Source organism: Macaca thibetana, chromosome X (assembly GCF_024542745.1).
Source record: "Macaca thibetana thibetana isolate TM-01 chromosome X, ASM2454274v1, whole genome shotgun sequence".
NCBI lineage: Eukaryota > Metazoa > Chordata > Mammalia > Primates > Cercopithecidae > Macaca > Macaca thibetana.
Genome location: NC_065598.1, coordinates 56137109 through 56164443, shown reverse-complemented (window position 1 = coordinate 56164443; position 27335 = coordinate 56137109). Strand labels below are relative to the sequence as shown.

The 27335-nt window shown below is 37.6% G+C and overlaps 1 protein-coding gene across 1 annotated transcript; it reads right to left on the bottom strand.

Annotated features, from left to right (window-relative positions):
* Positions 1-10516: 10516 nt before the first annotated feature.
* Positions 10517-14172, bottom strand: UBQLN2 (ubiquilin 2). The gene has a single exon (XM_050776911.1). The coding sequence runs from the start codon at positions 13594-13596 to the stop codon at positions 11722-11724; it is 1875 nt and encodes a 624-aa protein (XP_050632868.1). The 5' UTR covers positions 13597-14172; the 3' UTR covers positions 10517-11721.
* Between the last annotated feature and the right edge of the window lie 13163 nt (positions 14173-27335).

The window sequence follows — 27335 nt, the reverse complement described above, 5'->3', positions numbered from 1 at the left end:
GCGGGCGAGGTGGCGGGCGCCTGTAGTCCCAGCCACTCAGGAGGCTGAGGCAGGAGAACAGCCTAAACCCGGGAGGCGAATCTTGCAGTGAGCCAAGATCCGGCCACTGCACTCCAGCCTGGGCGACAGAGCGAGACTCCGTCTCAAAAAAAAAAAAAGGGGGGGGGTAAAAGACATAAACAGAGGCTTCTCAAAAGAAGATATACAAATGGCTAACAAAGACATGAAAAAATGCTCATCATCGTATCAGATAAATGCAAACCAAAACCACAATGAGATGCCATCTGATACCAGTCAGACTGGCTATTAATAAAAAGTCAGAAAACAACAGATGCTATTGAGGCTGCAGAGAAAAGGGAATGCTTATACACTGTTGTTGGGAATGTAAATTAGTTTAGCCACTGTGGAAAGCTGTTGGGAGATTTATCAAAGAACTTAAAACTGAACTACCATTCTACCCAGCAATCCCATTACTGGGTATATATCCAAAAGAAAACCAATTGTTCTACCAAAAAGATGCATGCACTCACATGTTCATTGCAGCACCATTCACAATACCAAAGGCATGGAATCAACCTAGGTGCCCATCCTCAGTGGATTGGAAAAAGAAAATGTGGTACATATGCACAATGTAATTGTACACAGCAAGAAAAAAGAATGAAATCATGTACTTTGCTGCAACATAGATGTGGTTGGAGACCATTATTTTAAGTGAATCAGGGACAGAAAATCGAATACTATGTGTTTTCACCTATAAGTGGGAGCTAAACATCAGGTATTCATGGACATAAAGATGGCAACAATAGACACCGGGGTCCATTAGTGTGGAAGGGAGGGAGAAAAAGGTTGGAAAACTAACTGTTGAGTACTATTCTTAGTACCTGGTGGATGGGATCATTTATACCCCAAACCTCAGCATCACACACTATATTCAGATAACAAACTTGCACATGTACCAACTGAATCTAAAATAAAAGTTGAAAAAATATATACAAATGAAATAGTAGTTATCTCTGGCCTGGCACAGTGGCTCATGCCTATAATCCCAGCACTTTGGAAGGCCAAGACGGGTGTATCACTTGAGGCCAGGAGTTCAAGACCAGCCTAGTCAACATGGTGAAATCCCGTCTCTACTAAAAATACAAAAACCAGGATTAGCTGGGCGTGGTGGCATAAGCTTGAACCCATAATCCATAAACCCATAATCGCTTGAACCCAGGAGGCGGAGAGCTGAGATCACGCCACTGCACTCCAGCCTGGGCGACAGAAAGAGACTTCGGTCTGAAAAAAAAAAAAAAAAAATAGTGGTTATTTCTTATTATGAGTGTTTTGTTTTCTTCATTGTATTTCACATTTAAAATTTATTTTATAATGAGTACATATTTTATTAAAAGGTAATTATGTTTTAAAATCTAAAAAGTAAGCATAAATTTCAAAAATGCCAGACCAAATTAAAGGGGTTTCATTCATGTGAATACTTACGGAAGATTTACTCATAATCCCCAAAACTGTATGCAACCAAGATGTCCTTCAATGGGTGAATAGACATACTGTGGTATAAATGAGGTATCAAGCCACAAAAGGACATCAGTGAATCTTAACTGCAAATTGCTAAGTGAAAGAAGCCACTCTGAAAAGGCTGCATACTGTATTATTCTAATTATATGACTTCCTGAAAAACATAAAACTATAGTGATGATACAAAAGTTCAGTGGTGCCAGGGGTTCAGAGGGTTGAATAGGTGAACCACCAGGGACTTCGTAGGACAGTAAAACTATTCTCTATGATAGTGGTAGATACAGGATACTACATGTTTGTCAAAACCCATAGAATTTTACAGCACAGAGTGGGTCTTAATATATACACATTTTTAAAAAATTTAAGAGGTTCAGGGATCCCAGGGATGAAGTGCAGAATGTGACAAAACAATTTAACTGTAATAAAATATATGAAACAACTTCATTGAAGGGTGTGGGAAGAAAGGTCTTGACATAAGTCACTATAGAAATGAGTGGAGTCTGTAAAACTAAAGGCAAAAGAAACTACATAAGCTCTCGACTTTAACAAAGTTATTTCCCATGAGGTACAGGTTAACAGTTCTGATACTGCTGTACATGTGTACTGAAAATGAACAATAAGTAAATGGATGGCAGATAATGGAAGCCAGGTTTCTCACTGTTGCAGTTGAGAGGTTACAGATAAGTAGAGAAAGGAAGTTTAAATTATCCATATGGATTATTAATTGTCCTTTGGCAATGGATTAGAATTGGAGACATAAGAAAGATCTCATGTTTAGCTTAACATAGACAGATCATTACACATAAAAGAAACATTTGTAGAAATGTGTATATACAAAGGTCTCGATGCACATATATTTCCTTGCTCGGTCAGCTAACAGGGCCTAGAATCAATAACACCCCAACAGCAACAAGAACACCTAGCACCCAGATTTTGGGCTCCAATGCAATTCTCCAATAAATGAAATCAGGGGTCCTAGAAGAAGTGGGCCAAGAAATATGCAAGATAATCCTGGAGAAACGTGTAGTGCCAGAAAGTAAGGAGTGCTAAAAACAGGAAAAAAAAAAAAAAAAAAAAAAAAAAAAAAAAAGATGGAGTGTACCAAAAGGCCTTGTGAGTCAGCCAGAAAAACACTCAATGGACAAAGATGGAGCAATTTGAGCAACAAAATGAAAAGTACTGTATTATAACCTGAAGTATAAAATATCCATGAGTTCATACTGATATAAATATGCTTTTAAATAAATGGCAACAGAGAGATAAATTTCCCATGCAGAAGATTTCCAAATAAATTTTGTAGATACTCCATCCTCAAAAAAGTGGAGCATAACTCTCCAATTAAGTGTAGGGTGCACACGGTAACTTCCTTACAAAGATTTCAGTATTGAAAGGCGAAGGAAATAACTTCATAGTGGATGAAACTGACACACACTGCCTCAAACTAGGTGATCAAGTTTAATCAACATCAACAGTAATAAGTCATGTTGATAGTATGTATGCTTGGTATGTAATAAAAATGTCACTTCACCTCTGTGGTCTTCCTCAAATCTGTTAAGGTAATCAGAAACAAGGAATGACTGAGAAGCTGTCACAGTCAAGAGGAGCCTAAGAAGATGTGATGACTAAATACAATGTGGTATCTTGGATGGGATACTAGAACAGGAAAAGGACATTAGGTAAAAACTAAGGAAATCTGGCCAGGCGCAGTGGCTCATGCCTGTAATCCCAGCACTTTGGGAGGCCAAGGCGGACAAATTGCTTGAGTCCAGGAGTTCAAGACCAGCCTGGGCAACATGGCGAGACCTCATCTCTTCAAAAAGATAAAAAAATTAGCCAGCTGCGGTGGCCTGCACCTACAGTCCCAGCTACTTGGGAGGCTGAGGTGGGAGAATCGCTTGAGTCTGGGAGGTGGAGGTTGCAGTGAGCCAAGATTGCACTATTGCACTCCAGCCTGGGCGGCAGGGCGAGACCCTGTCTCTATAAGTAATAATAATAATGATAATGAAAAAAAGGAAATCTGAATAAAGTATGGACTTAATAACAAGGTATCAACATTGCTTCATTCAATGTAACAAACACACTATACTAATGTTAAGATCTGAATAATAGGGAAAAGTTTGGTGGGGGATATATGGGAACTCTGTACTGTCTGAATGTTTTTTCTATAAATCTCGAATCATTTTAGGATGAAAAGTTTATTTTAAAATAAGCCAAACAAGGCTGGGCATGGTGGTTCACACTCATAATCCCAGAACTTTGGGAGACCAAGGCAAGAGATCAGTTGAGACCAGAAGTTCAAGACCAGCCTGAGCAACATAGCAAGATCCCATCTCTAAAAGAAAAACTTTAAAAAATATTAGCTGGGCATGTTGACACATGCGTGTAGTTCCAACTACTCAGGAGGCTGACACAAGATAGCTTGAGCCCAGGAGTCCAAGGCTGCAGTGAGCTGTGACTTTGCCTCTGGTCACATGATTTGTGGTTCAACCAGGTCAAGGCCTATGCAGAAGGCAAATATCTAGTGTAGAATAGTATGAAGGTGGTTCATCATTATGAGTATGTGGAGAGAACCCTGATTTAGCTGGCAAAGGAAAAATTACAAACACACAGAAACATACACATGCACTGTCTCCTACACATATTTGACATTCAATTCATATCCACAAATAAGGAATGTGATATGTGTTTTCAGCCTGTTACTGACACCAGGATGTTCTTTTCCAGACTCTGGAATTCTAGTGCAACTTATAAAGAATATAAACCACAGTGACTCAGAATCTTAAGGTAATTTATTTAAGTACACCCACTTGGGTGACACATAAGGGAAAACACAAACATTTTTTCCTGCTCCAAAAGGATCACTGTGACTAAAGAAATATACATGGAATTAAAAAATACCCTCTGCCATCACATTTCATATTCCACTCTCAGTTTTCAGCTTACTCCGACCACTTTAACCGCCACCGTGAATGACAAGGGGTAGGGGAATATTATCAAGAGAAACAGGGGGTCAGAGTACTCCTGTAGCCTTCACCCTCCAACCAGAATCCTTTCACCTCAGACATCCCTTCCTACTTTCTCCTCCCAAGCTCTGAGCACTTTGTGACATTCATTTTAACATTATGTGATTTGGGTCATTTTACCATATGTAGCATTAAAAAATAAAATGATGAATTTAACTAAATCTTACATGTAAAAAAATGTATTCGGTCTATTCATGAGTGTTAATTAAACTAGGAAATGCAGGATATAAGTCTGTAACATGACCCCATTCTAGAACAGCTTTGATCCCAGAATTTGCATCTTCAGTAAGAAGCTGTAAAGTCCACTAGGAGAACATTAGCTTTGCAAAGAACGTTGGAGGTCTTCTAATCCAAAGTTCTACCTGATACATAAAACCATTCTTAAACATTTCTGCCAAGTGGGCTTCTGCTGAAGCAGCTCCAGAAAGGAAAGTATCTACAATTAAATGATAGAAAGTTCCTAACAGTAGGCAAAAACTTTGATTTATCTGAACATTTGAATTGATCTGCCCTCTGGAGGTACTCAGGTAAATGCTACCTCTCTTCTGTATGACAGGCCTTCAATTATTTGAAGAAAATATCCACAAACTTGTCTTTAGAGTAAAGCATTCCTGATTATTTCAAAAACTGTCTTGTCTGCTTGTAAACCAGTCACCTTCTTGGTCACTTTCCAGGTTGTCTCTGTCCATCTTGATTGTACCACTCTGATATGACCCAAATCTCCCAACATAAACTATCAAGTACAGAATAAATATGATTTTTGAGGCCTTCCTTGTTCTGGAAACCATAACTCTATTAATGGAGTTTAATATTTCATTATATGTGGTACACTGTAACCTCACATGGCTGGCTCACGTTGAACTTTGAGTAAATTAAAACTACAGTCTTCTTGGCCAGGAGTGGTGGCTCACGCCTGTAATCCCAGCACTTTGGGAGGCCCAGGAGGGTGGATCACGAGGTCAGCAGTTCAAGACCAGCCTGGCCAAGATGGTAAAACCCTGTCTCTACTAAAAATACAAAAATTAGCCGGGCGTGGTGGCAGGTGCCTGAAATCCCAGCTACTCGGGAGACTGAGGCAGGGAACTGCTTGAACCCAGGAGGCAGAGGTTGTAGTGAGCCAAGATCGCGCACTGCACTCCAGCCTGGGTGACAGAGCAAGACTCCATCTCAAAAAAGAAAAAAAACTAGAGTCTTCTTCATATATGCGATTGTTAGGCCACATAACTACCTCCCCTTGGTAACTGAATTTTTGATATAAGTACAGGACTTCATATTTGATCCTATTCAGTTTAATCCTGCTAGATTTGGCTATTTTTCTCAGCCCCGAAGGACTTTCTGGATCATGCTAGTGATACCAAGTACATTTATTCTGCCATCTAATTCTGTATTATTTGCAATGGGATGGGCATGCTATTTTTATATGTTCTTGCTAGTCATTATAAAACAACTTTGATGGGACAGAGCTGAGGTTGGAAACCTTCATTCACTTTGATATCCATATTGTTGAACACTGTCAATTCAAATTATTAACCCATCTACTGTCCTGTCATTATCATCTTGTTACTCCATTTTAATCTCAAGGACATTATGAGAAACTGCCAAATGGCTTTGAGATCTCTGGAAGGCAGTTCAGCAAAAAGGTGGGCATCCTCCGGAGCACCTGAAGTACAAGTGGCCCATGTGATTGCTTTTTTGGAGACATACTGTTATGTATTAGGCCACTATAAACAGATGTATTTAAGGGCAGTTTCAAATATTAGCCACAACTTGAAAGTAAGAAAGGCAAAGCTCTAAGTTGCAGTTACTGATTTATGACAGAGTTGACTCTCACATGTACATTTTTGTGTAAACTGCTCCAATATGAACAATAGCAGAGATGTATTTATTTAACAAGATCTAATGTTCTCCTGAACAACATCCAGGAGGCCAGCTAGTATACAACTTATTGTAAAATCTCTGATTAACAGACCAGTATAGTCTAATAGACTTAAGGGGAGGCAGTATAATGTACTGCTTAAGAGCAGTCTAGAATCTCAGAATTGGGGGCCGGGCGCGGTGGCTCAAGCCTGTAATCCCAGCACTTTGGGAGGCTGAAACGGGTGGACCACGAGGTCAGGAGATCGAGACCATCCTGGCTAACATGGTGAAACCCCGTCTCTACTAAAAAATACAAAAAACTAGCAGGGCGAGGTGGCGGGCGCCTGTAGTCCCAGCTACTCGGGAGGCTGAGGCAGGAGAATGGCGTGAACTCGGGAGGCGGAGCTTGCAGTGAGTTGAGATCCGGCCACTGCACTCCAGCCTGGGCCCCAGAGCGAGACTCCGTCTCAAAAAAAAAAAAAAAAAAAAAAAAATCTCAGAATTGGGTTCAAACCTTGACTCTGTCACTTAATAGTAAGTAGTGTGACCTTGCTCAAGTTACTTAAGTCTCATTCAGCTTATTTCCTTATCTGTAAGCTGGGGAAGCTTGTCATAGTGCTATCTTATAGGGCTTCTACGATATTGAATGTAGCAATGAATATGGTAGCTATTATTGTTATTCTAACCTAACAAAATTTAGTTTGACAATCTTGTGAAATACATGCTAGGGCACAGTAATCATCTCTCTTCTTTCTTTCAAGCTCATCAACCATGCTTTTAATAATGAATTACAGAATCCTTCTTGAAATTATCTTAAGTTTGCTAATTTACACATGTGGCCAAGAAGTCCTAAATATGGATTCCAAAAGCGCTGTTTTAGGGAGCTCAAATCTGTGCTCAGATACCTCAATAGAGCTGGAGCTATATGCCTCAATTCATACCCACTGGACAAATAAATGTTGTCCTTGAATGCTGGGACAAACAACTCCTTTTTAAAATGACATTACCCAAACTTTTGAACTTGTTGGTTTACAGCAGCTTTTGCCAAGGGTTTTTACCCATGGTCAAAGTGTGTAAAGCCTATGCAAGCATGTGCACTACCTGATGAAGCCTGCTTTTTGAGGTGGCTTCAGTCTGGTATCTGCTGAATCATGCTTCTCCTTTCTATTTATAGAAAACTGCTTTTCCCCTAAGTCTTCTAACAGAATTCTGGGAAAATGGTGGCATGAGAATAGGTCCTTAATTCTATGAGACATTGTCTCATTCTGTCACCCAGGCTGGAGTGCAATGGTGTGATCTCAGCTCACTGCGATCTCCGCCTCGTGGGTGCAAGTAATTCTCGTGCCTCAGCCTTCCGAGTAGCTGGAATTACAGGTGTGCAACACCACGCCCGGTTAATTTTTTTGTATTTTTAGTAGAGATGGGGTTTCACCACGTTGGCCAGGCTGGTCTCAAACTCCTGACCTCAAGTGATCTGCCCACCTTGGAATCCCAAAGTACTGAGATTACAGGCGTGAGCCCCTGCACCTGGCCTCGGTATATTTTTTAAATAAAATACTACTAAATTAGGAATATCAAAATTGCCAAATAATTTAATTTTTTTACATATACTAAATTAAGCTGTATGATGAACATTTTCCATCAGGTCAGTCTGGCTTTGTGGCTAGAGTTATCAATTCATTTAGGATAATGTCAAAAGTCTGAATTTGAATCCCTTTTTGAATTATGAGACACAGGCCAAATTGCTTTCCTGACATCCCAACCCTGATCACTAGGCTAGGCCCTAATAGGAATTAGTCCATTTGGTCCTATTTTGACACTGCAGATCAATATAAAATGGAGCAGGCTGTCCTCTCTCAGAGGGCAAGCTTGTCCACACCCAAATACAGGTGTCTCCTGATCATAGTTTCTCAACTAGCATGGTGATCTCAACTTGATGCAAGAGTCCCCTTTAATGAACCAACAGGTTTTGTTTCCAAGTTGTTTATCTGCCCCCTCCTGCCCCTCCCCTCCCACACAAGTAGTGAAAGTATATATGATATCACGTACCTGAAACAGAGGCCAAAAGCAAATGAGGAAAGCTGTCTTGAGGGTGAAGTCATCCTGCTGGGTTTGCCCCGGCACTAGCTCCCTCCCTACTACCACATCTTGCTGGATCACAGAGCCATTGGGAGGGGGTGACAACCCAGTAAACAGGGAATGGATATAAAAAAACTGATCCACTCTTGTTGGATGGGGTGACAACCCAGTAAACAGTGCATGGATACAAAAAAATTGTTCCACTCTTGTTGGAGGGGGAGGGATAGCAGGTTAGGATATACCCTTCTTGATTCAATGATGAATAAATGGATAAATCTTGGATCAATAGTAGATGAAGAAAACCCAAAACAAAAACAGAGCCTTTAAAAAGATCCTGCAACATAATAGGAGGAAATTACATCATTTAAGAGATGGAGGAAGAATTTTTAAAAGGGCGAAATAAATGAAGTTATAAGCAAAAATTAATAAACTCAGAAGCAAAATAATGGTAGACTTAATAAATTAAAGACCTAGATCTTTTCCAAGAGAAAACAAAATACACTTAAAAATAAACATTTGGCAAAGCTAATTAAATAATTCTCTGTTCCTTGAGTGTTTGAAAGAAACTGATCTGCTAAACTGTCTGGGCCAGGCCTCAGCCAATATCCAGTTTCTACTATGCATTGATGATTGATTTCTTGTTATTTTCTATGCCTACAATTTTAGTATTCACTTCCATATAAAATCATCTGTCATTAAAATTACTGAATTCATTATGACAGACTTTGTGATTATGTCAAATACTTGGCATGATATGGTAATGAAATAATAAATCACCATTTCCTAAGTTGGTGTTCTGAGGAACACCGACAGGCCAAATGTTATTAGGTGTGTTTAAAAGAAAACAAAAAAAAGGTGGTTCTGTGCTTAAATAAGTTCGGAAAATGCTGAGTTACACAAAGTTAAATAGTTTTTTTTTTTAATTGAAGAAGCTACTCATTAAAAAAAAAATACTAGCCAACATTTATTGCACAATGAGTCTCCAAGAGAGATTAAAGTATACAGCATTTTGCAAACGTATTTACCTGTGTCCCAGAAGAATATTTTTTTTCACAAAACACAATTTGGAATTGCTGTAGCAAACACATTCTGGCTAAAATGAGAAACAAGACAAAAATGCCACTGCCACCTTTATTATTTAGCACTGTTATGAAAATGTTTAACCCATGCAGTCAGAAACTATGTTATAAATTTTGAAAAGTAAAACATATAATTATAACATCATGGATAGGATTTCTCACCTGGAAAAACTCAAAAGGATCAAATGAATATCTCTAAAATTAATAGATTTCAATAAATTGCCAATTTAAAATAATCTATGCAAATAAATTCTTCTCCGATATAGCAAAAATGACCACATAGGTAACATATTAAAAGCTCCAATAAGCAGTATCAACGTGTTCCCTGTATGTCTGTAATACCTAGGAACATATTTATTACAAATTATATAGGATTTAAATAAAACTCTCTTGAAGGATATATAAAGTTTTTTAGAAACAAGGCAACATATGTTTCTGGAAAGCAATGCAATTCTGTAGTCCTCATAGTCATATAAATTTAAGAGAATCCCAACCAAATTAAATATATTTTTTGGGGAAGAATCTATTAACCGTAAAATTCATCTGGTAAAATAAACATGTCAGAATCATCAGAAAATTGTAAAAAATAAAAAAGATCAAGAGGAGGTCTCACATTAACAGATACAAAGTCCCATTTCTAACTCATCTACAGGCTGGTGTACTGGTGCCACAATGTTCAATGGAACTAAAGGGAATCCAAACACAGAATAAAGTATATACATGTATGACATTTCATATGTTGGGGGAAAAGATAAATATGTTAACAACTGGCTAACCTTTGGGGCAAAAAAGTTAGAATACCTAAATCCATACATCAAGATAATTCCAGACAGGACAAAACATTTTCTTAATGAAACCATATAAGTTAGAGAAATACAGGATAAGATTTATATAATCTTGGGGTGGGATAACCCTCCTAAACACGATCCTAGGGCCAAAAGGCAAAAAGAAAAAGATTTATCCATTTTTTAATTTTTTATTTTTTTTTAGTCATTTTTAATGCATTTTTCTCTGTGCACAAGAGAAATAACTGATGAAGTCAAAAGATACACTTTCCTTTATACATAGCAGTTAAAAGTAATGCAAACATCACATGACACTTTCAGTGAAAGTTACATTTCCAATTACAAATCAAAATGCATATTAGGGTCTCTTTATGGGAGAAGTTGAAAAGGAAGTCTTAGGTAAAAAGCACTTTCCTGGCATTACTACACTGATCCTTCGGGCTGCACAAAGATTAAGGTCATATACAGTCAATCTGCAAATGTTGACACAATGTTACACTGTAAATTTTCTGTACAATTAAATGTATACTTAGAGATACCAGGATAAACATTTCTACTATATTTTAACTGAACTTGCCTAGCCAACATTTTCACTGAGAAGTTTATCAAAGATGCTGTAAGATTCTACAAAACTGTGAGACACATACCTAGCTCCAGAAACATTTCTTGTATTCTTTCTCATTTTGGTTACACATATTACACTCAGATTCTACTGTAATATTTTTAGATGTACAGTGCCAACTGTGCTTACTGTACTGTATACAAATATAGCAAAAAAGATCAATGAATGGTATAAATCTTACAGCATTTTGCTAGCAAAAATACATGCCAAAGTCACAATAAGCAATATCGTACCACAAATTAGAGAGCTTCAAATAATTTGCTTCTGTTTTTAATATCTTCATTCTACATTAAATTACTATCATAGGCTAATGTTTAAAAATGCAAATAAATTGGACATCTGTAGGACAACACTTGTTCACCCAACTGTGAAGGTTGATACTTGTTTCCAAAAATCACAATAAATGCAGAATAAAGAGAAGTGTTTGCATGCAACACTTTTGAGTGAAACAGCATTGATTCCCACCATTCAAATCGGGTAAGGAAGGAAACTAAAGGAAATAAGGAAGGAAGGAAACAAAGAGGGAGGAAGGGGGGAGACAAGACGAAGGGAAGGAAAGAAAAATAAGCAAAGGAGAAAGGGAGTGAGGGAAGTAGGAGAGAGGGACTCCATCTTAAAATGCATCATATTAGACTGATAACTAGACAGATTTAAAAGAATCAAAATGAAAGTAAAGAACGATTTTGTGTGTGTGTTTAAAGATTTAAGAGCCATTATCAAAAATAAGATACATTTTTTTTCCAGGTACAGAAATGTGATTACGATGGCTGGGAGCCCAGCAGCCTTTCAATGGCTGCATTGATGTCGCCTCCTGTTGCTATTAGGGCCTGCAAGTTTGCTTCACGGTTTAAGAACCCCATTGCGTTGAGCTGTTCCAGTTGTTGCTGAAATCTGACTTCTGGATTCGGCAGCTGTGGAGCATTTGCTCCAGCCAGAGCCTGCACCATTTGCTGAATGAACTGCTGGTTGGGTCCAGATTCTGATGTAGGACTCGTGGTTTCACTGGGTGCAGCGCTGGACACAGTAGGCCCAGTGGGGCCACCAGAGCCAGTGGAGCCAGGGGGGCCTGCAGGGCCAGTGGGTCCTATGGGCCCAATGGGGCCTATGGGGGTAAAAGGGACTATAGGGCCTATGGGGCCTAGGGGGGTGACTGGGCCTACAGGGCCTATAGCGGTTCCCAGCACCCCCACCCCCACACCTGGAGTGAAGCTTGGAATCAGGCCAGGTGCTTCAGTGGCTAATGTCTGTAGCCCCTGCTGGATCTGCATTAAAGCCTGCATTGCTCTTGGGTTTGACATGGCTGACAGTGTGTCTGGATTCTGCATCTGCTGCAGGAAGGCTGGGAGCTGTGGCCGCATCTGCTCCTGCAGCTGAGGATTTGCAGTAAACAGCGGGCTATTCAGCATCATCTGTGCAGCCAAATCTGGATTCTGGCTCAGCGACTGCATCATGCTTCTCATGTAGGGCGCCGACAGCATATTCTGAATCAGCTGGGGGTTTTCAGTTATCTGTTGCAGCAGGCTCTGCATGCCTGGGGTACTAAAGATGCTGGCGACATAATTAGCGGCAGCAACGGTGTTCCCAGTAGCATTGCTGGAACTATTGCCAGAACCACTACCAGTGCTCGTGGTCGTGCTGGTAGTTGCAGAACTCTGGGTAGCTGGCGGTGGTGCCCATGGATTGGGTAGTGGATCGCGATTTTCTGTGCGGGAAGGCTGCGTACCTTCCCCAGAGGAGGAACTACTCCCCACGGAGGCAAATGGATTACCCCCAAACTGCTCTTGTGCGGCATTCAGCATCGGCTCTTGAATGTCAGTGTACATGCGCCGTAAAGCATTATAGCCACCTGGGATGCTTTCTAGATTGCTAAGAGCCAGGTCTTGATTTCTCATCATCTCTTGCATCATGGCTGGATTCCTGGCAATTTCGAGTGTCTGCCTCATTATATCTGGGTTGTTGAGCAGGTGACTGATTTCTGGGTTTCTCTGAATCAATTGCTGCATCTGTGGATTAGCCATAATGAGCTGCCTCATCAGATCGGGATTCGAAAGCATGCTCTGAACAAAGGGATTTTCCATGATCTGGATCATCATCTCAGGGCTGGCCATGAGCTGCTGCTGCATCTGGCTCTGGAGCTCAGAGAAGTTGGTAGAGCTCAAGCCCAGGCTGCTAAGGCCTGCAAGTCCTCCCAGGCTCCCCAACCCAAACGGGTTGCTATTTGTGGAAATAGGTGTGGAGTTACTCCTGGGAGTCGACGCCGAGGTAGCGTTAGTTCCCGCGGCATTGCTAGGCTGCGTGGACTGGCCCTGAGGTCGGTTCTGGCTTTTGATGACAAGGTGAACAGTGAGCCCATCATGGATGCCATGCTGGATCAAGGTATCTTGATCTTTTAAGATTTTTCCGGCAAAAATCAGCACGAGCTGATCGGTTTGGGATTTGAAGCGTTTCGAAATCGCTTCCTTAAACTGCTGAACCGAGCTGTTCTCGGGCACCGCGAACTCCTCTTTCTCTTTGGGAGTCTTCACAGTGACTTTGATGATTTTAGGCTCAGCCTGGGCAGCAGCCGAGCCTTGGGCCGCAGCAGGGCCGCGGGAGGGGCGCGGGGGGCCGCTGCTCTCGCCATTCTCAGCCATGGCGGCCGCGGTGACGCAGGCGGGCAGGGAAGGCGCGGGCGGGCGAAAGAGAGAGAGCGAGGGAAGGAGGAAGGAAGGAGGCGCCGCCGCAGCGGGCTGGGCCGGGTCGGGCGGGGAGCGCGGAGCACGGTACCTCTCTGATGAAGACTGCGGTTCCCTGGTCCTCCGGTGGAGAAAGGCCTGGGCGTAGGCCGCGAGCTGAGGTCTCCGCGCTCCGGTCTCTGGGCCTCCTCCTCCGCCGCCTTGTGATCCGACCGCGCGCACTCCCAGCAACTCTGGCAGCCGCTCCGCCTGCTGCTCCCCGCCCCTTCCCCTCCCCCAGTTCGGCGCTCGCCTCCCCGCCCCCTCTGCTGACGCGGCGCCAGGCCTAGATTGATAGATTTGGCTCGGTCAAAATTAAAAACTTCTGCACTGAAAAGAAAAAAAGGGAGAGAGCGAAACAAAGGGAGAGACAGAGAAGAGAACAGAACAGTACAGAGCAGGCGAGGCAGAGAGGGTGGGACGGAGAGAAGGAGGCGGTAGAGAGTCAGCTTCTGTAAACCACATTAAAAGACCAATGGAGAATGTATATTAGCAATCTGTAAGGCAGTAAAAGGGTGAAAGCCTGAATCGAACCGATCCCACATATAAGACGAAAAATGAATAATAAAGAACTCTGACAAAGCAAAAAGAAAGAGGAACACCCCCAATGGGGGAAGGGAAGAAGACAGAGCAGGAGCATGCATTTTACAAAAGGAGTGCAAATGGCCAATAGACATTTAAAAAAAGATGATTAATTTCACTAGCAATCAAAAAAAATTCAAGTTAAAACAATAAAATTCTACTTTTGGCTTATCATATTGGCAGGGAAAAAAAATAATGATAAACCTTCTTGTTGACAGGGACCCTAAAAAATGCACTCTCAGGCTAGTTGAAGTGTGAATTGTTACAACCATAGGGCAATTTGAAAATATATTTCAGCATTTTGAATGTTTACACCTTTATTTAGAAATGCCTAACCTAGACAATTCGCCTAATAATCGTATGAGGATGCAAAACTATTTATGTATAAAATGTATATACATTGTAGCATTTAAAACGTTATTTAAATATATTAAATATCTGTTTACATAAGATTAGTCGAGCACATAATATTACCATACAAGAAAATATAGAGTGTCTTTAAAGGTATACATGAACTAAACTGTAGTTATAGGGAAATCACAGATTATTTTCAATTTTGCCTTTGTATATTTCTGTACAGTTAAAAACTATATAAGAATGTATGTTCCAATATCAAAAATACAATATATTTTTATTTTAAAAGCAATTTTTGAACAGTTAGTTGTATATGTAAACCGTATGTGTAAAAAAATCTGAAAGGCTATACACAAATAAGTTAATGGCTGTTAGTACTGTTTGCTGAAATTATGAATAATTCTTATTTTCTACTTTCATAAGATTTTGAATTTTCTGATGATTTTTGTAAGTATGCACTACAGAAAGGTATTTTGGGGAAGAGTATGGGTAGAAATTGACAGGCACATAATAGTAGTGGCAAACATTGACATATTTACCTAATTTCATTACAGATTAAATAAGAGCAATAAAGATGTAGCAATGCTCAGAAAGAGAACTTGAAAAATAGAAGAAATAATTTCAAATTTATCTATATATTTCTAACTCTAGGTTAAACCACACAAAAAATTATTCCCCCACCCCCACCCTCTACCAAGCAGCCACCAAAGAACCACTGATTTGAACATTTAACAGCATTTCAAACTCATTAGGTCACAAATACTTTAATAAATCTCAAGATAAGAAAAATATATATGTACAGGTATGTTATATCCATTGATGGAGAAATGGAATAATATAGTATGTTTAATATAATTAATAAAATACAGAGGTAAAAGAATGACTAGCTTTAAATATGTTAATATGTATAGATCTAAAAAGCTAAATTAATTAGTGTTAGGGTGGTGCAAAAGTAATTGCGGTTTTTGCCATTGAAAGTAATGAATTGTTACTATTATACAATGGTTTTTGCCATTGAAAGTAATGGCTAAAACCACACTTACTTTTGCACCAACCTAATACATGCCAAACAGCATTCTAATACATTCTTATGTATATTTGAAATATTCTTTTAGAAATATACCAAACTTGCACACATGAGGAAGAAGAAATGGAACAGGATATAGGCTAGTGATTAAAGGGAACTTAAATATGTAAAAATGCTTTTTATCTTTAAAATGAAGGCAAGTATGGTAAAATATCAGCAACAGTTAATCATGGGTGGTGAGAATATGAAAATATTATAGGTAATATTTAATTTCCATAGAATAAAGCTAGATATTAATAATCAAAGTATGAACAAAAAACCAATCATTTGATTATTAAAACAAAACTGAATAATTTTGGGACAAAGTGCAATGTTCTTATTAGAATAAATTTACCAAAATAATGATAATGAGAGCATATACAGCAACAATAATGCTAGGAATTTTCTACGTGTGATCTGAGAACATTGTTAAGAATGCATGTTTCTAGGCCCCATGCCAAACCTACTGAAATAAGCAGTGCACTGGAAGCTGCATTTGTGTCAAGCTCCAGTTTAATATTATTTCATTTATTAAGTACTATGTGGATGAACTCAGAGTCAAATTTATACATTCAAAGATTTAAAATATCAAACAAAAGATTGAAAATAAGTGAAGTAGGCATTTGAATAAAGAAGACAACGGAAAATAAAAGGAGAGAAACGGGGTGACAGCTATAGAATGATAAAAGCAAATATTAATGAATTAACAAACAGAAAAAATAAAATTTGTTAAGTAAATCTAAGAAGATATTTGAAGAATCAAGTCAAATACACAAATCTTTATTAATTGGTGATTGTCTTGCCTGGCCATTCCCTCACCAAAATACACATCAGAGGGGCAAAACCATACTCACCCTCTTAAGGAAACTTTCCACAAACACATTTCTTCGCATTCTCTTTCTTTACCTTAAAAATTATGTGATTTTTTTGACATTTTACTTCAAAATATGTTACTGTTAATGTTTTAAGTTACAATGAAATAAAATTAACATTTTAGTAGTCGAATATACATATCCTCATTAGTGAAAAGCACAGCATTAATTAGCTGAAACAAAGAAAGCACACCAAGAAAAATATACAAACTAGTATTGTGTGAATAAAATTTAGTCACAGATGAAAGGGACTTTTTTTTTTTTTAGTAAAAAAGAAATGCGTTGTAAAAATATTGGCTAATGACAAAAAACAAAAAACACACAAAAAAAAAACCTCAGTCCTGATGACTACATTTCTAGGAAGATAGATATGGTCAAAATACATTCCAGAAGTAGAAGATCTTAAACTATGCGAGAGACATGTAAGAAAATGAACAAGGCCAGGTGCAGTGGTTCATGCCTGTAATCCCAACACTTTGGGAGGCCGAGTCAGGCATATTCCTTGAGCCCAGGTTCAAGAACAGCCTGGGTAACATGGCAGGACCCCATCTCTACAATTTTTTTTTTTAAACTAGCTGAGCTTGATGGCTAGTGCCTGTAATCCAAGCTACATGGGAGGATGTGGGAAGATCGCTTGAGCCTGGGAGGTGAAATTTGCAGTAAGCCTTGATCATGCCACCACACTCCAGCCTGGGTTACAAGAAAGTAAATAACTAGTTATTTTTAAAATCAGCTATTTTGTTCATAGTGGCTGCTAAGCTTATGTTTTTTACCCTCTCTCTTTACCAAATCCCACTGAAGTGACAGAAATGAGAAAAATAATAACCCCCTAACAGTTTTGAAAAGGTGGAAAGAGTGCCATCAATGAACTTTTAAGTTAAATATCAAAATAAATTCTAGATTAAAAAATGAAATCATAAAATTTGCAGAAATATGTTAGGGCAAATATTTACATAAGCTAGGCATGATGGTAACCTGATGAAAACAACAAAGAAAAATCATGAATGGAAAAATTAATAGATTTCATTAAATAAAAATTTTAAACTATATATCAACAATGTAATAAAAATTAAGCAGTTAAAGACAAACAAAAAAATGCAACATATATAACACATGAGATCTATCCATGACATACAGACATTTCTTACAAATTTTTAAAAAATGAACACTCCAAGGGAAAAATAGGCAAAGGATATTAACTAGTATCTTACAAAAGAAAAAAAAAGTCAGAATGAAAAGAAAAAGGAAAGAAGGAAGAAAGGGAGAAAAGGAAGGAAAAAAATATGTTATCTTCTTTAAATAAAAAAATACAAATTAAAGTAACTGTGAAATACTTTTTGTCTATAAAATTTAAAAGACCAATATAATATCCAATTTTGACATAATAAAGACTGCCTAAGTTCAAATCCTGGTTCTATTACCTCTGATTGTAAACTGCATGACTTTGGCAAGTAACTTAACTTTTCTGTACTTCAGTTTTCTTCATTTATAAAATGATGGACTATTTTGATAATCAAATAAATTAACATATTTTAAGCACCTACAAGTTTCCTGCTCATAGTATGTACTATGTAAGTATTATTATCATTAGTAGTAGTAGTACAAGAAAGAGGTAACTCATAATCTGCTGGGAATTAAGTTACTTGGTAGGTACAGCTTATTTAAACGGCAATTTGCTAATAAACACTAAAAGTTTAAGAAAATGTGCAGACAAGTTTACCAAGTAATCCTACTTTTAGGAATTTATCTGGAGGCAGTAATTCTTGCTCGTGGAGTCTCGAGATGATTATACTAAATGTGTTTTCTTCTTGCAGTGTAACTACAGAACCTAAGAGAAATCCCATGATTATTCCCTACTCCTGTTTTTGCATTTGGGGGCAAATAATAAAGTCAGAACTAGAGAAACAGTATTGTGGTATTGTAGCAAGAGATTAAACTGGAGCCAAACAGACCAGGATTTCAACTTCAACTTGGTCACTTACGGTTTTGTGACAGAGTAGTTCATTCATTTCACTGAACCTCAGTTTCTTTGTCAGCAAAAATGGGATTAATACACATACCCTTCAGGGTTGTAGTCACAGGCAGTAAGTACATGAGCCAGACAATAATTGCTCTGACACACACTCCTCTCTGAAAATAAAACAAATGAAATAAGTTTACCACTGGTAGGTTAAATTATGAAATGAAGAAACGAACAACAAAACAACACAAAAAACCTAGAAAAGATCAGAGCAGAGATACAGTCTAGCTGGCAGATATGTACTCTGTTCTGGAGATACATGTTCAAATTACATATCATTTTTGTTCTGACCCTATGCTCCCTATAATCTTCTAATAATTTTGCTTTTTCATCTAGATTGCCTATTAAGAATGTACAAATCAGGCTATCTTGAATGCCCAGATATTCTAGTGTTAGATATCCACTTTAACCTCCAGGACATAAATTACAAATTGGCAATTCCTGGGCTGGCTTTGGCCTGCCGACACCTAAAACTTGGAAAATTTCCCCTACAAATTCAGATTTCAAACTTCTCTTTCAAAATTAAATGATCTGGCTACACTGGGCTCATACACTTGAGGGCTATAATTTGACTAGAGGTGAATATTGGCTGCCTTCTTTAGATAAGGGTTGTATTCTGATTTGCCAGTCTCCACCAGGTCCAGTTCATGTATTTCCTTATTTAGTTGCCCCATAAGCATTGGAATTTTTTATCTTTTAAGAAGGAGCTCAATAAGCTTTCTCCTCCTTTACTATATCTCCTGAAGAGTAGAAACACTGAAGCACTGAGGTGAATTGGAAAAGATCAAGAACATAATTGGGTCACTTTCTTAAAGAGTGGAATATTAGGCCGGGCATAGTGGCTTGCTCATTCCTGTAATCCCAGCACTTTGGGAGGCAGAAGCAGGAAGATGGCTTGAGGCTCGGGGTTCAAGACCAGCCTGGCCAACACAGCGAGATTCTGTCTCAATAAATAAACAAATAAATAAACAAATTTAAACTTCAGTAAGCAGCAGGTGATCAGAAAAAAAGAATGGAATATTCACCCTTGGGGGCTATAAATATGTTTGTATTGTGGAAAACACTTTCTTCAAATGAAGATGATGATGTTGACGGCAGATAATACTTTTTCTTGAGTTTAATCTTTCCATGACTCTTACCATCAGAATTATATGACTTTGAGTGATTTCCAGTTGAAAATTGGGAATAGAGAAAATATGAGATGGCAGTGAAAATCTGCCTCACTGTGCTGTGTAGAATCAGGTTTTATGTTATAAACTGTGGCATAAGTTGCATTTCATGAGTGCCTTTCAAAAGAATGTAGAAACACTAAATTCCTTTGAGATTTAAAAAATCAATAGAGGGAGAATTAAAATGAAAATAAGAGGTAAGAGAAAAAATGCTCAGGGATAATTAAAAATGAGTATTATAGAAGACCTGGCATAGAAAAAGAAGAATAGATGTTTTATCAGAAGGTAGAAATGAGTAGAATATCTGCTACTGTCAATCAACCTCATTCAAACCAGTAAGGTAGAAATAATAGACAAAATGGAAGTGTCAGAAGGTGAAATGAGGTCATTAAGGCCTAATCCCTCTAATAATAGAATAGTAGCCATAGGTGATTTTGTAGCCATGAAAAATGCTCTGGGACTGACACAATTATATGAATACATAAATAATTACCCAAAGCAGAAGTTAAGTTTCCAAGACAGTCCTATGAAGTCTAGTTAACTTATAGAGTTGACATTAGCTACATTATAATCAAATGGTAATGTGTTACCATTGAAAATATTTTATGTGAAAGTGCATCCCAATATGCAAATCAGAATATTGACAGAAATAAACTTGGCAGCAGTGGGAGGAGGTGCTTTCTCCACATGCATTGTATGTGAATTCCCAAGACTCTAGAGTCAGTGGAGAAAGTCACAAAAAGGGAAGAAGGTACTTGGGAATCCCTAGTGGCAATAGAGAAATAAAGATAGTTGAATGGTAATTGAATTGTAAAACCAATTTCTTCAAGGTGACTGTTTCCAGAAGGCAAACTTATGTATGAGATAAATAGGGTGGCTGGCATTTACTTTTACATAGCCTGATGTCTTCAGATTGGCATCTGCAGATGGCACCTATTGTTGAATTATGATGTTACAGTCCAGACTCATCAGACATAGAAAATACCCAGGTACAACTAGAAGGAGAATGCAGTGTTTATGGGGAAAGCCTTGTGGTCTGTAGATGGTGGAGGGTAAAACAAAGACGCTGTGCTAGAATTAGTTACAATAGATACAGAAGTGGTAGCAGTCTTATCTAAGGCAGTGGTCTTTAAACTTTGTCTACACAAAGTTCTTTCAAACAGTAGGAAGATAAAGATAGTTTAAAATGAATTAATTTGTAGAGCCTCAATTCCCATATATCTTCTTTCCTAAAACTGATCTGCTAGAAAATGCCCCCAAGGTCAAGGCATCCCCTTTTGCAATTGACTTTTCTCCACTTTACAAAATAAATGCATACTTCTTTCGCATACCCAGGATTTTACAATAGTACATTGCCTATTGCCCCTGGGTATAAAAACCTTGGGGCAACGAACAAAGGGACACTTTGGAATATATATTGATTTCTATGTTCAGAAATTGAATAACTCTAATGACTAGGTAATAACTCCTTTTGCAAATCTGTGATTTCCAATTCTTTGCCTTAGACAAAAATGAAGAAGAACCTAATTGAGTTGTCAACTGATAGATCATTAAAGTAATTTATGAAGATGAATCATTATGTGATTTTGGAATATTATATATAAGAAAATCAGAGATGGAGGGAATTATTATGACAAAGTATTTACATTCCCATCTATTTGTTTATTTATTAAATGATTTCAGTGCTTATATTTATAAAAACAATATAAAGGAAAATACTTGCTACCAATGAGTAACATTGATATTTAAGTAAATAAACTAATAGGGAAAAAAACTCCCAAATGAAATTAAATCTTACTTATATGTCTTGTATTTATCAAAACGGGTAATATATTTATGCTTTTGATACGCTTTGTACTAACAATAATTATAATGATAATACAAAACAATTTTTTTCAACAAGTTGTTTTATTTCTTTGGGGTTTTTAAATTAGTTTATTATTTTAATTGACATAATTTTATATATGTATGAGGTGCAGTGTAATGTTTTGATAGCTGTATATCATGTATAATGATCAAATCAGGGTAATTAGCATATCTATCCCCTCAAACAGGTATCAGTTCTTTGTGTTGAAAACATTTAAAATCTTCTCTTCAAGCTATTTGAAAATACACAATAAATTATTGTTAGCTATGATCACCCTACAGTACTATGGAATACTGAATCTTATTCCTCCTGTCTTCCTGTAATTTTGTATCCCTTAACCAATTTCTCCTTATCTTCCCCTTTTCTACCCTTCTTAGCCTCTACTAACTACTATTCTACTCTCTACTTCCATTAGATCAATGGTTTTAGCTTCCACATATGAGTGAGAACACACAGTATTTATCTTTAATACAGAACAGTTTTATCCTTTGAAATTAATTTTGGTTTGTATAATTTTTGTGGTAGAGAAACATGAATAGAGTGATCGATGAAAGGCTTTTTAACATAAAATATATAAAATATCTTCTATTATGTTTAGAAAAATAAATAGAAATATTAAAGAAAAAATATACAATATAAATTTTTCAACTGTTGAAGAAGAATCTGTTATTATATTTTAACGGCAGATCTCAAGTTGCTACAGTATTTAGTGTCTGTTGGATACATTTAAGAGGCTGACGTGTTAAAAGAAAACTTTGGACAAATTAAACAGAGTTTAATTAAGCAGGAAAAAAAAAAATTCACGAATTGAGCAGCCTCCAGAATCACAGCAGATTCAAACAGATTCCAGGGATGCCTTGTAGTCAGAATAAATTTATAGACAAAACAAGGAAAGTGATGTACAGAAATCGGAAGTGAGGTACAGAAACAGCTGGATTGGTTACAGGTTGGTGTTTGCCTTATTTGAACACAGTTTGGACACTCAGCAGTGTATGAGTGGTTAAGTATGGCTTCTGGAATTGGCCAAGACTCAGCTATTGTTACAGGCGCACACTTCTGTTAGGTTTTCAATCTTGTCTACCTATTAAGTTAGGTCAAGACTCAAATATAGAAGTACAGAGCCCCTCTCAGGCCATATTTAGTTCACTTTAACAGGTGTAACAGTTTATTTCAAAATGTCAATATTCATAATGTCCCAGAAATTGTGTTCTTGCAATTATTTAAATATATAATGACAAACTTTAGATGTCAACTTCAGTATGTCTCAGCAGTTATTTAAGTGTTGCCTTGCTGGCTTTTGTTATGTTTTGCAGGTCCAAAGGTCTCACTTTTACCAGCTGCCAGAATATTGCAGGCCCTGAGTTACTGACTCACACAAATGAAACAGCAGATGAGACTGAGATAGACAGGAGAATGTCGATTTATTATTTTCCAGTGAGAAACAGGACTGTGATGCCTACCTAAAGTACTTATGTCTATGCATTCAGCGCATTTCCCCTCTGAAAGCCTAAATAGGAAGCCAAATAAAAATCAGAACTAGAAAATTAGAGCCATTTGCTTGTCCTTTGAATGTAAATTATAAGCCTACATCATTAATCAGAGCAGACACAAGCAAAATCATCTGAAAGACGTATGATAGGATATAGCAGGATGGTTGTTGGGTAAACGATGATTCATAAGATCATAAATTAACAGTTTAATGACATAAATCAAAGCTAGTGCTGTGCGTTCATCTCCCAACAGAGATGATATTGATTATAGGATTGAAAATACTGGAAGTCAAGTGGCTAAGTCACCTTTATCCATTGGTTGCTGGCAATGTTTACTTCAGGGACCAACTTTTCCCTATGCCTTTGTGGTTCATTCTTTCTTATTATGCTAATACAGGCAGCCAGGTCACAGTATACCTATGCTTTAAGGGCCGAAAAGTCATTTTGTCTCCTCAGATAATTTTACATCTATATTCCTTGATTAGTGACGTGCTGATCCTAAAATGTAATTCTGAAAATACACTCAAATAGCTCTCATTTTCTAGTTCTTGAGGTGGGCTGCAGTGGAAAGGTAGCTTGTAGTCCCTTACTGACAATATTGCTTGGAAAGAGCAACATCAGTCAAATAAGCAAGTACAGTTTATTTTCAGTTAGAATTAATAACTTAGTAATACGTTGTTATGGGAGAAGTTTACAGGGTCATGATACCAGACGGAATACACAGTCACACGTTCACAACATGTAGGTGAAAATTTAGTGTGTGGTGTAATAATCACTCAAAATATATAGAAATAATCAAAAAGAGAATAGCTGGTAACACATAACTTGGAAAGAAAATGACAAGAAATATATCTGACTGGATGGAGAAAAACTAGAAATAACCAAAAAGAGAAGATAGGAAGAATAAGCTTCTGTGAAGAAATGCAGCCAGAGGACATTAGCCAAAGAAAGAACTATACTGCATGATGACGACATAGGCAGAAAAGGATAGAGAGTGAATAATAAGAGTCATTAAATGGTAGATGAGACAAAGAATATTTGAATGGTAGTACAATTTTAAATGGGTTTCTACATGAAATCCAAATCCTCTTCAGAAGAAAAATAGTGCAGAGCATGGGGCATAATCTGAAGAGAATAAGAACTCTAGACTGAGAGACAGGATTTAGGATAGCTTTAGGATTCCAAGAAAAGAGGCAATGGGAGCTTTCCTGATATAGAAAAACCAGGTTAAATACAAATAGGTTACAAAATTTTGTAGCAAGTTTTGGATGGGGGAACTTCCTATCAGTCATTAGGCAAAAATAACTCAATTTGTGTTTGTTGTTGGATTATTAAAATTTTCTATTGACTTTGCTCAACAGATAAAAAATTAGAATGGAAAGCATAGAAATGCGTGATTTTGATGTGTATAATTTTCTGATGTGTATACATTTTTGAATAATGTGTAGATTTTCTGAACAATATGCCTCATAAAATGAAGCAGCCATGGAAGCAGAAAAGCTAAGTTAGACATATGAATACAGGGAATTAGTTAATTCATCTGAACGCAGAGAAAGTCAAGTTACTTTTGAATAGAAACTTTAATTATGTCTCAGAATAAAAGAATAAGCGCAATAAAAAAGAGAAGGCCCTTGGCAATGTGGACAAGCATATTGGTAGTAAGTCAAAGAGAGTACGTTAGGTTCTTCAGGTCAAGAAGAGAAATTTTCCCTAGAGCCTGAGCTTTGTGGGTATGAGTATGTTCTGTGGAAGAATCACCTTTTACAATTTTCTCTGGAAATTAGGTAAGTAACAATTGTGCAGATGACATTGAGTGGATTCAAAATCTTAGGATTTTCCAGTAGCTGTGCTTCCAGGATTTTAAAAACATTGTGCATTACTTCTTAGAAGACATTTATAACTGTCCATGCAGGGACTTGAAGACTTGTCTGATCAAGGCAATTGTTCAATGGAATCAGCAAAGTAATGAGAATAATTATGGGAATAATTATGATGCTTTGGTGATCTTTAGCTAAGGGGTAGCAATTAAATCATTGCATTCTTACAAGTAGATACTAATTATTCTTATTTGATAAATGAGAAAAATGAGGTGCAGAGCTCTTAAGTCATTGCTCAAGGTCACATATCTAGTATATGGCAAAGCTAGGATTCAAACCTAGTCAGTTTGAGTGAAACGACTAAGGATATATATGTTTGTGACTCTTGATTAGAATTGCAGTAGTCCAATAATAGGAGCACTGGCTTGAAGAATATGTGAATTCATATCCAGCCACATAGTTAAATTGAAATGAATAATTTTAAAGTAAACTTATTGAAGTATAGCATATAGACAGAGAACACACAAATCATGTGTGTTGAGCTCTATGAGCACATTTGTGTGATCAGCAGCCAGATCAAGAAACAGAATATTCCTTGCAACCTTCATTACTCATTGCCAGTCAAAACCCTCTTCTAAGATTATCACCATTCTAGTTTCTAGCACAAAAAAATTAGTTGTACCTGTTTTTGGACTTTATGTACCTGGAATCAATTAGTATATATTACCTAGAGTCTGGCATTTTATGCTCAACTTTATATTTGTAAGATTCATCTCTGTTGTTCTGTGTAGCAGGACTTCATGCATTCTCATTGATGAAAAAGAAATACTTCTAAAATTTCTTCTAAAAAAATCACACAGTTAACCTCTTTCTTCTGAACTATATATGTTCTCCAAAATTGCAGGACAATTTAAGTATAGTCAGTAAATTAGATGATGAGCATTGGTAGGATTTTGATCTGTGTCCCGCCGAATCTCATGTTGAATTGTAATTCCCAATATTGGAGGTGAAGCCTGGTGGGAGGTGATTGGGTCGTGGGGGCAGAGTTCTCATGAATGGTTCAGCACTATCCCCCTTGGTACTGTCCTTGCAATTGCGAGTGATTTCTTGTGAGATCTAGTCCTTTAAAAGTGTGTAGCATGCCCCCCCTTTCTTGCTCCTGGCTCTTGTCATGTAAGACAACTGCTCCCTCTTTGCCTTCTGCCATGATTGGAAGCTTCCTGAGACCTTCCTAAAACCAGAAGCCATTATGCTTCCTGTATAGCTTCAGAACCATGAGCCAATTAAACCTCTTTTCTTTATAAATTACCCAGTCTCAGGCATTTCTTTATAGCAATGTGAGAATGGCCTATACTAGCATAGTACTAAAAAGCCAGTTTTGAAATCAGTTAAATCCTAGCCAACCTGGAATTTAAACATAGCTTCTTCATAAACTGACTCTATAGTCTTCAACTATCAATTTAATGCCTCTGTGCTTCAGTTTCTTCAAATGAAAAAACGGTGATGGTATTATCTATATCTCAGGATTGTGTGAAGGTAGGATGAGATGCTATATGTAAAGCACCTGGTACAGAGCCTAGACCATTGTAGGTTATCATTAAATTGGCAGTAGTAGTTGTTGTAATTATTATAGATAAGGCCCAAATGCTGAAGCCATTATTGAGGCTGACCAGTTTGATAGTAAAAACAATCTATTTTCAAAAATATATGTTGAGCTATTAACATGTTATGTACAGACTGTGGAATTTCTGCACTTTATATGTTCTATATGGCCAGAATTCTCTCATTTCTCTGAGGTGCTCAGAACTCCATGGGGGTCCATGAACATAACCTCACGTGGAAAGAAAGTTCTCTATGATAATTTCATCTTTGTGTCTTTTCATTGCGATAGTAATAGAATATAAACCAATTTTTTAAAAATCAAATTTTGGATCATCTGATTGACCTATTCACTCTCTAAATGAAAAGAAAGAGAAAGAGAATAAAGTGGAGGAAAGAGAAGAGAAAGCCCAGGACTGAGTTCTGGGACATTATAAAAGGTCTGAAAGAGGAGGAGCATATAGCAGAGACTGAGTAGTGAGGGTAGCAGGAAGAAAATTAGGAAAGTATGGCAACACAGAAAGCAAGAGAGGAGAGAGCTGAAGAAGGAGGGAGTGGACCACTGTAACAAATCTTTTAAGGGTTTAAGATGAAGGAAGAAAGTCATCAGTATGTTTGGCAACAGAAAGGTCATCAAAGACCTTGCCAAGAGTGGTTAGAGTGAACTGATTGGGAAGCAGACCAGATTGGAGTGGACTGAAGAGAGAAAAAGTGGTAATGAAGTGGATCATGTAGTAGAAACAACTGTCTAAAATTAAATAAAGAGTAGCAGGAAGAATAGAAAAGTCCTGGACTTTTTTGGTTGGTAGGGTATTAATTATT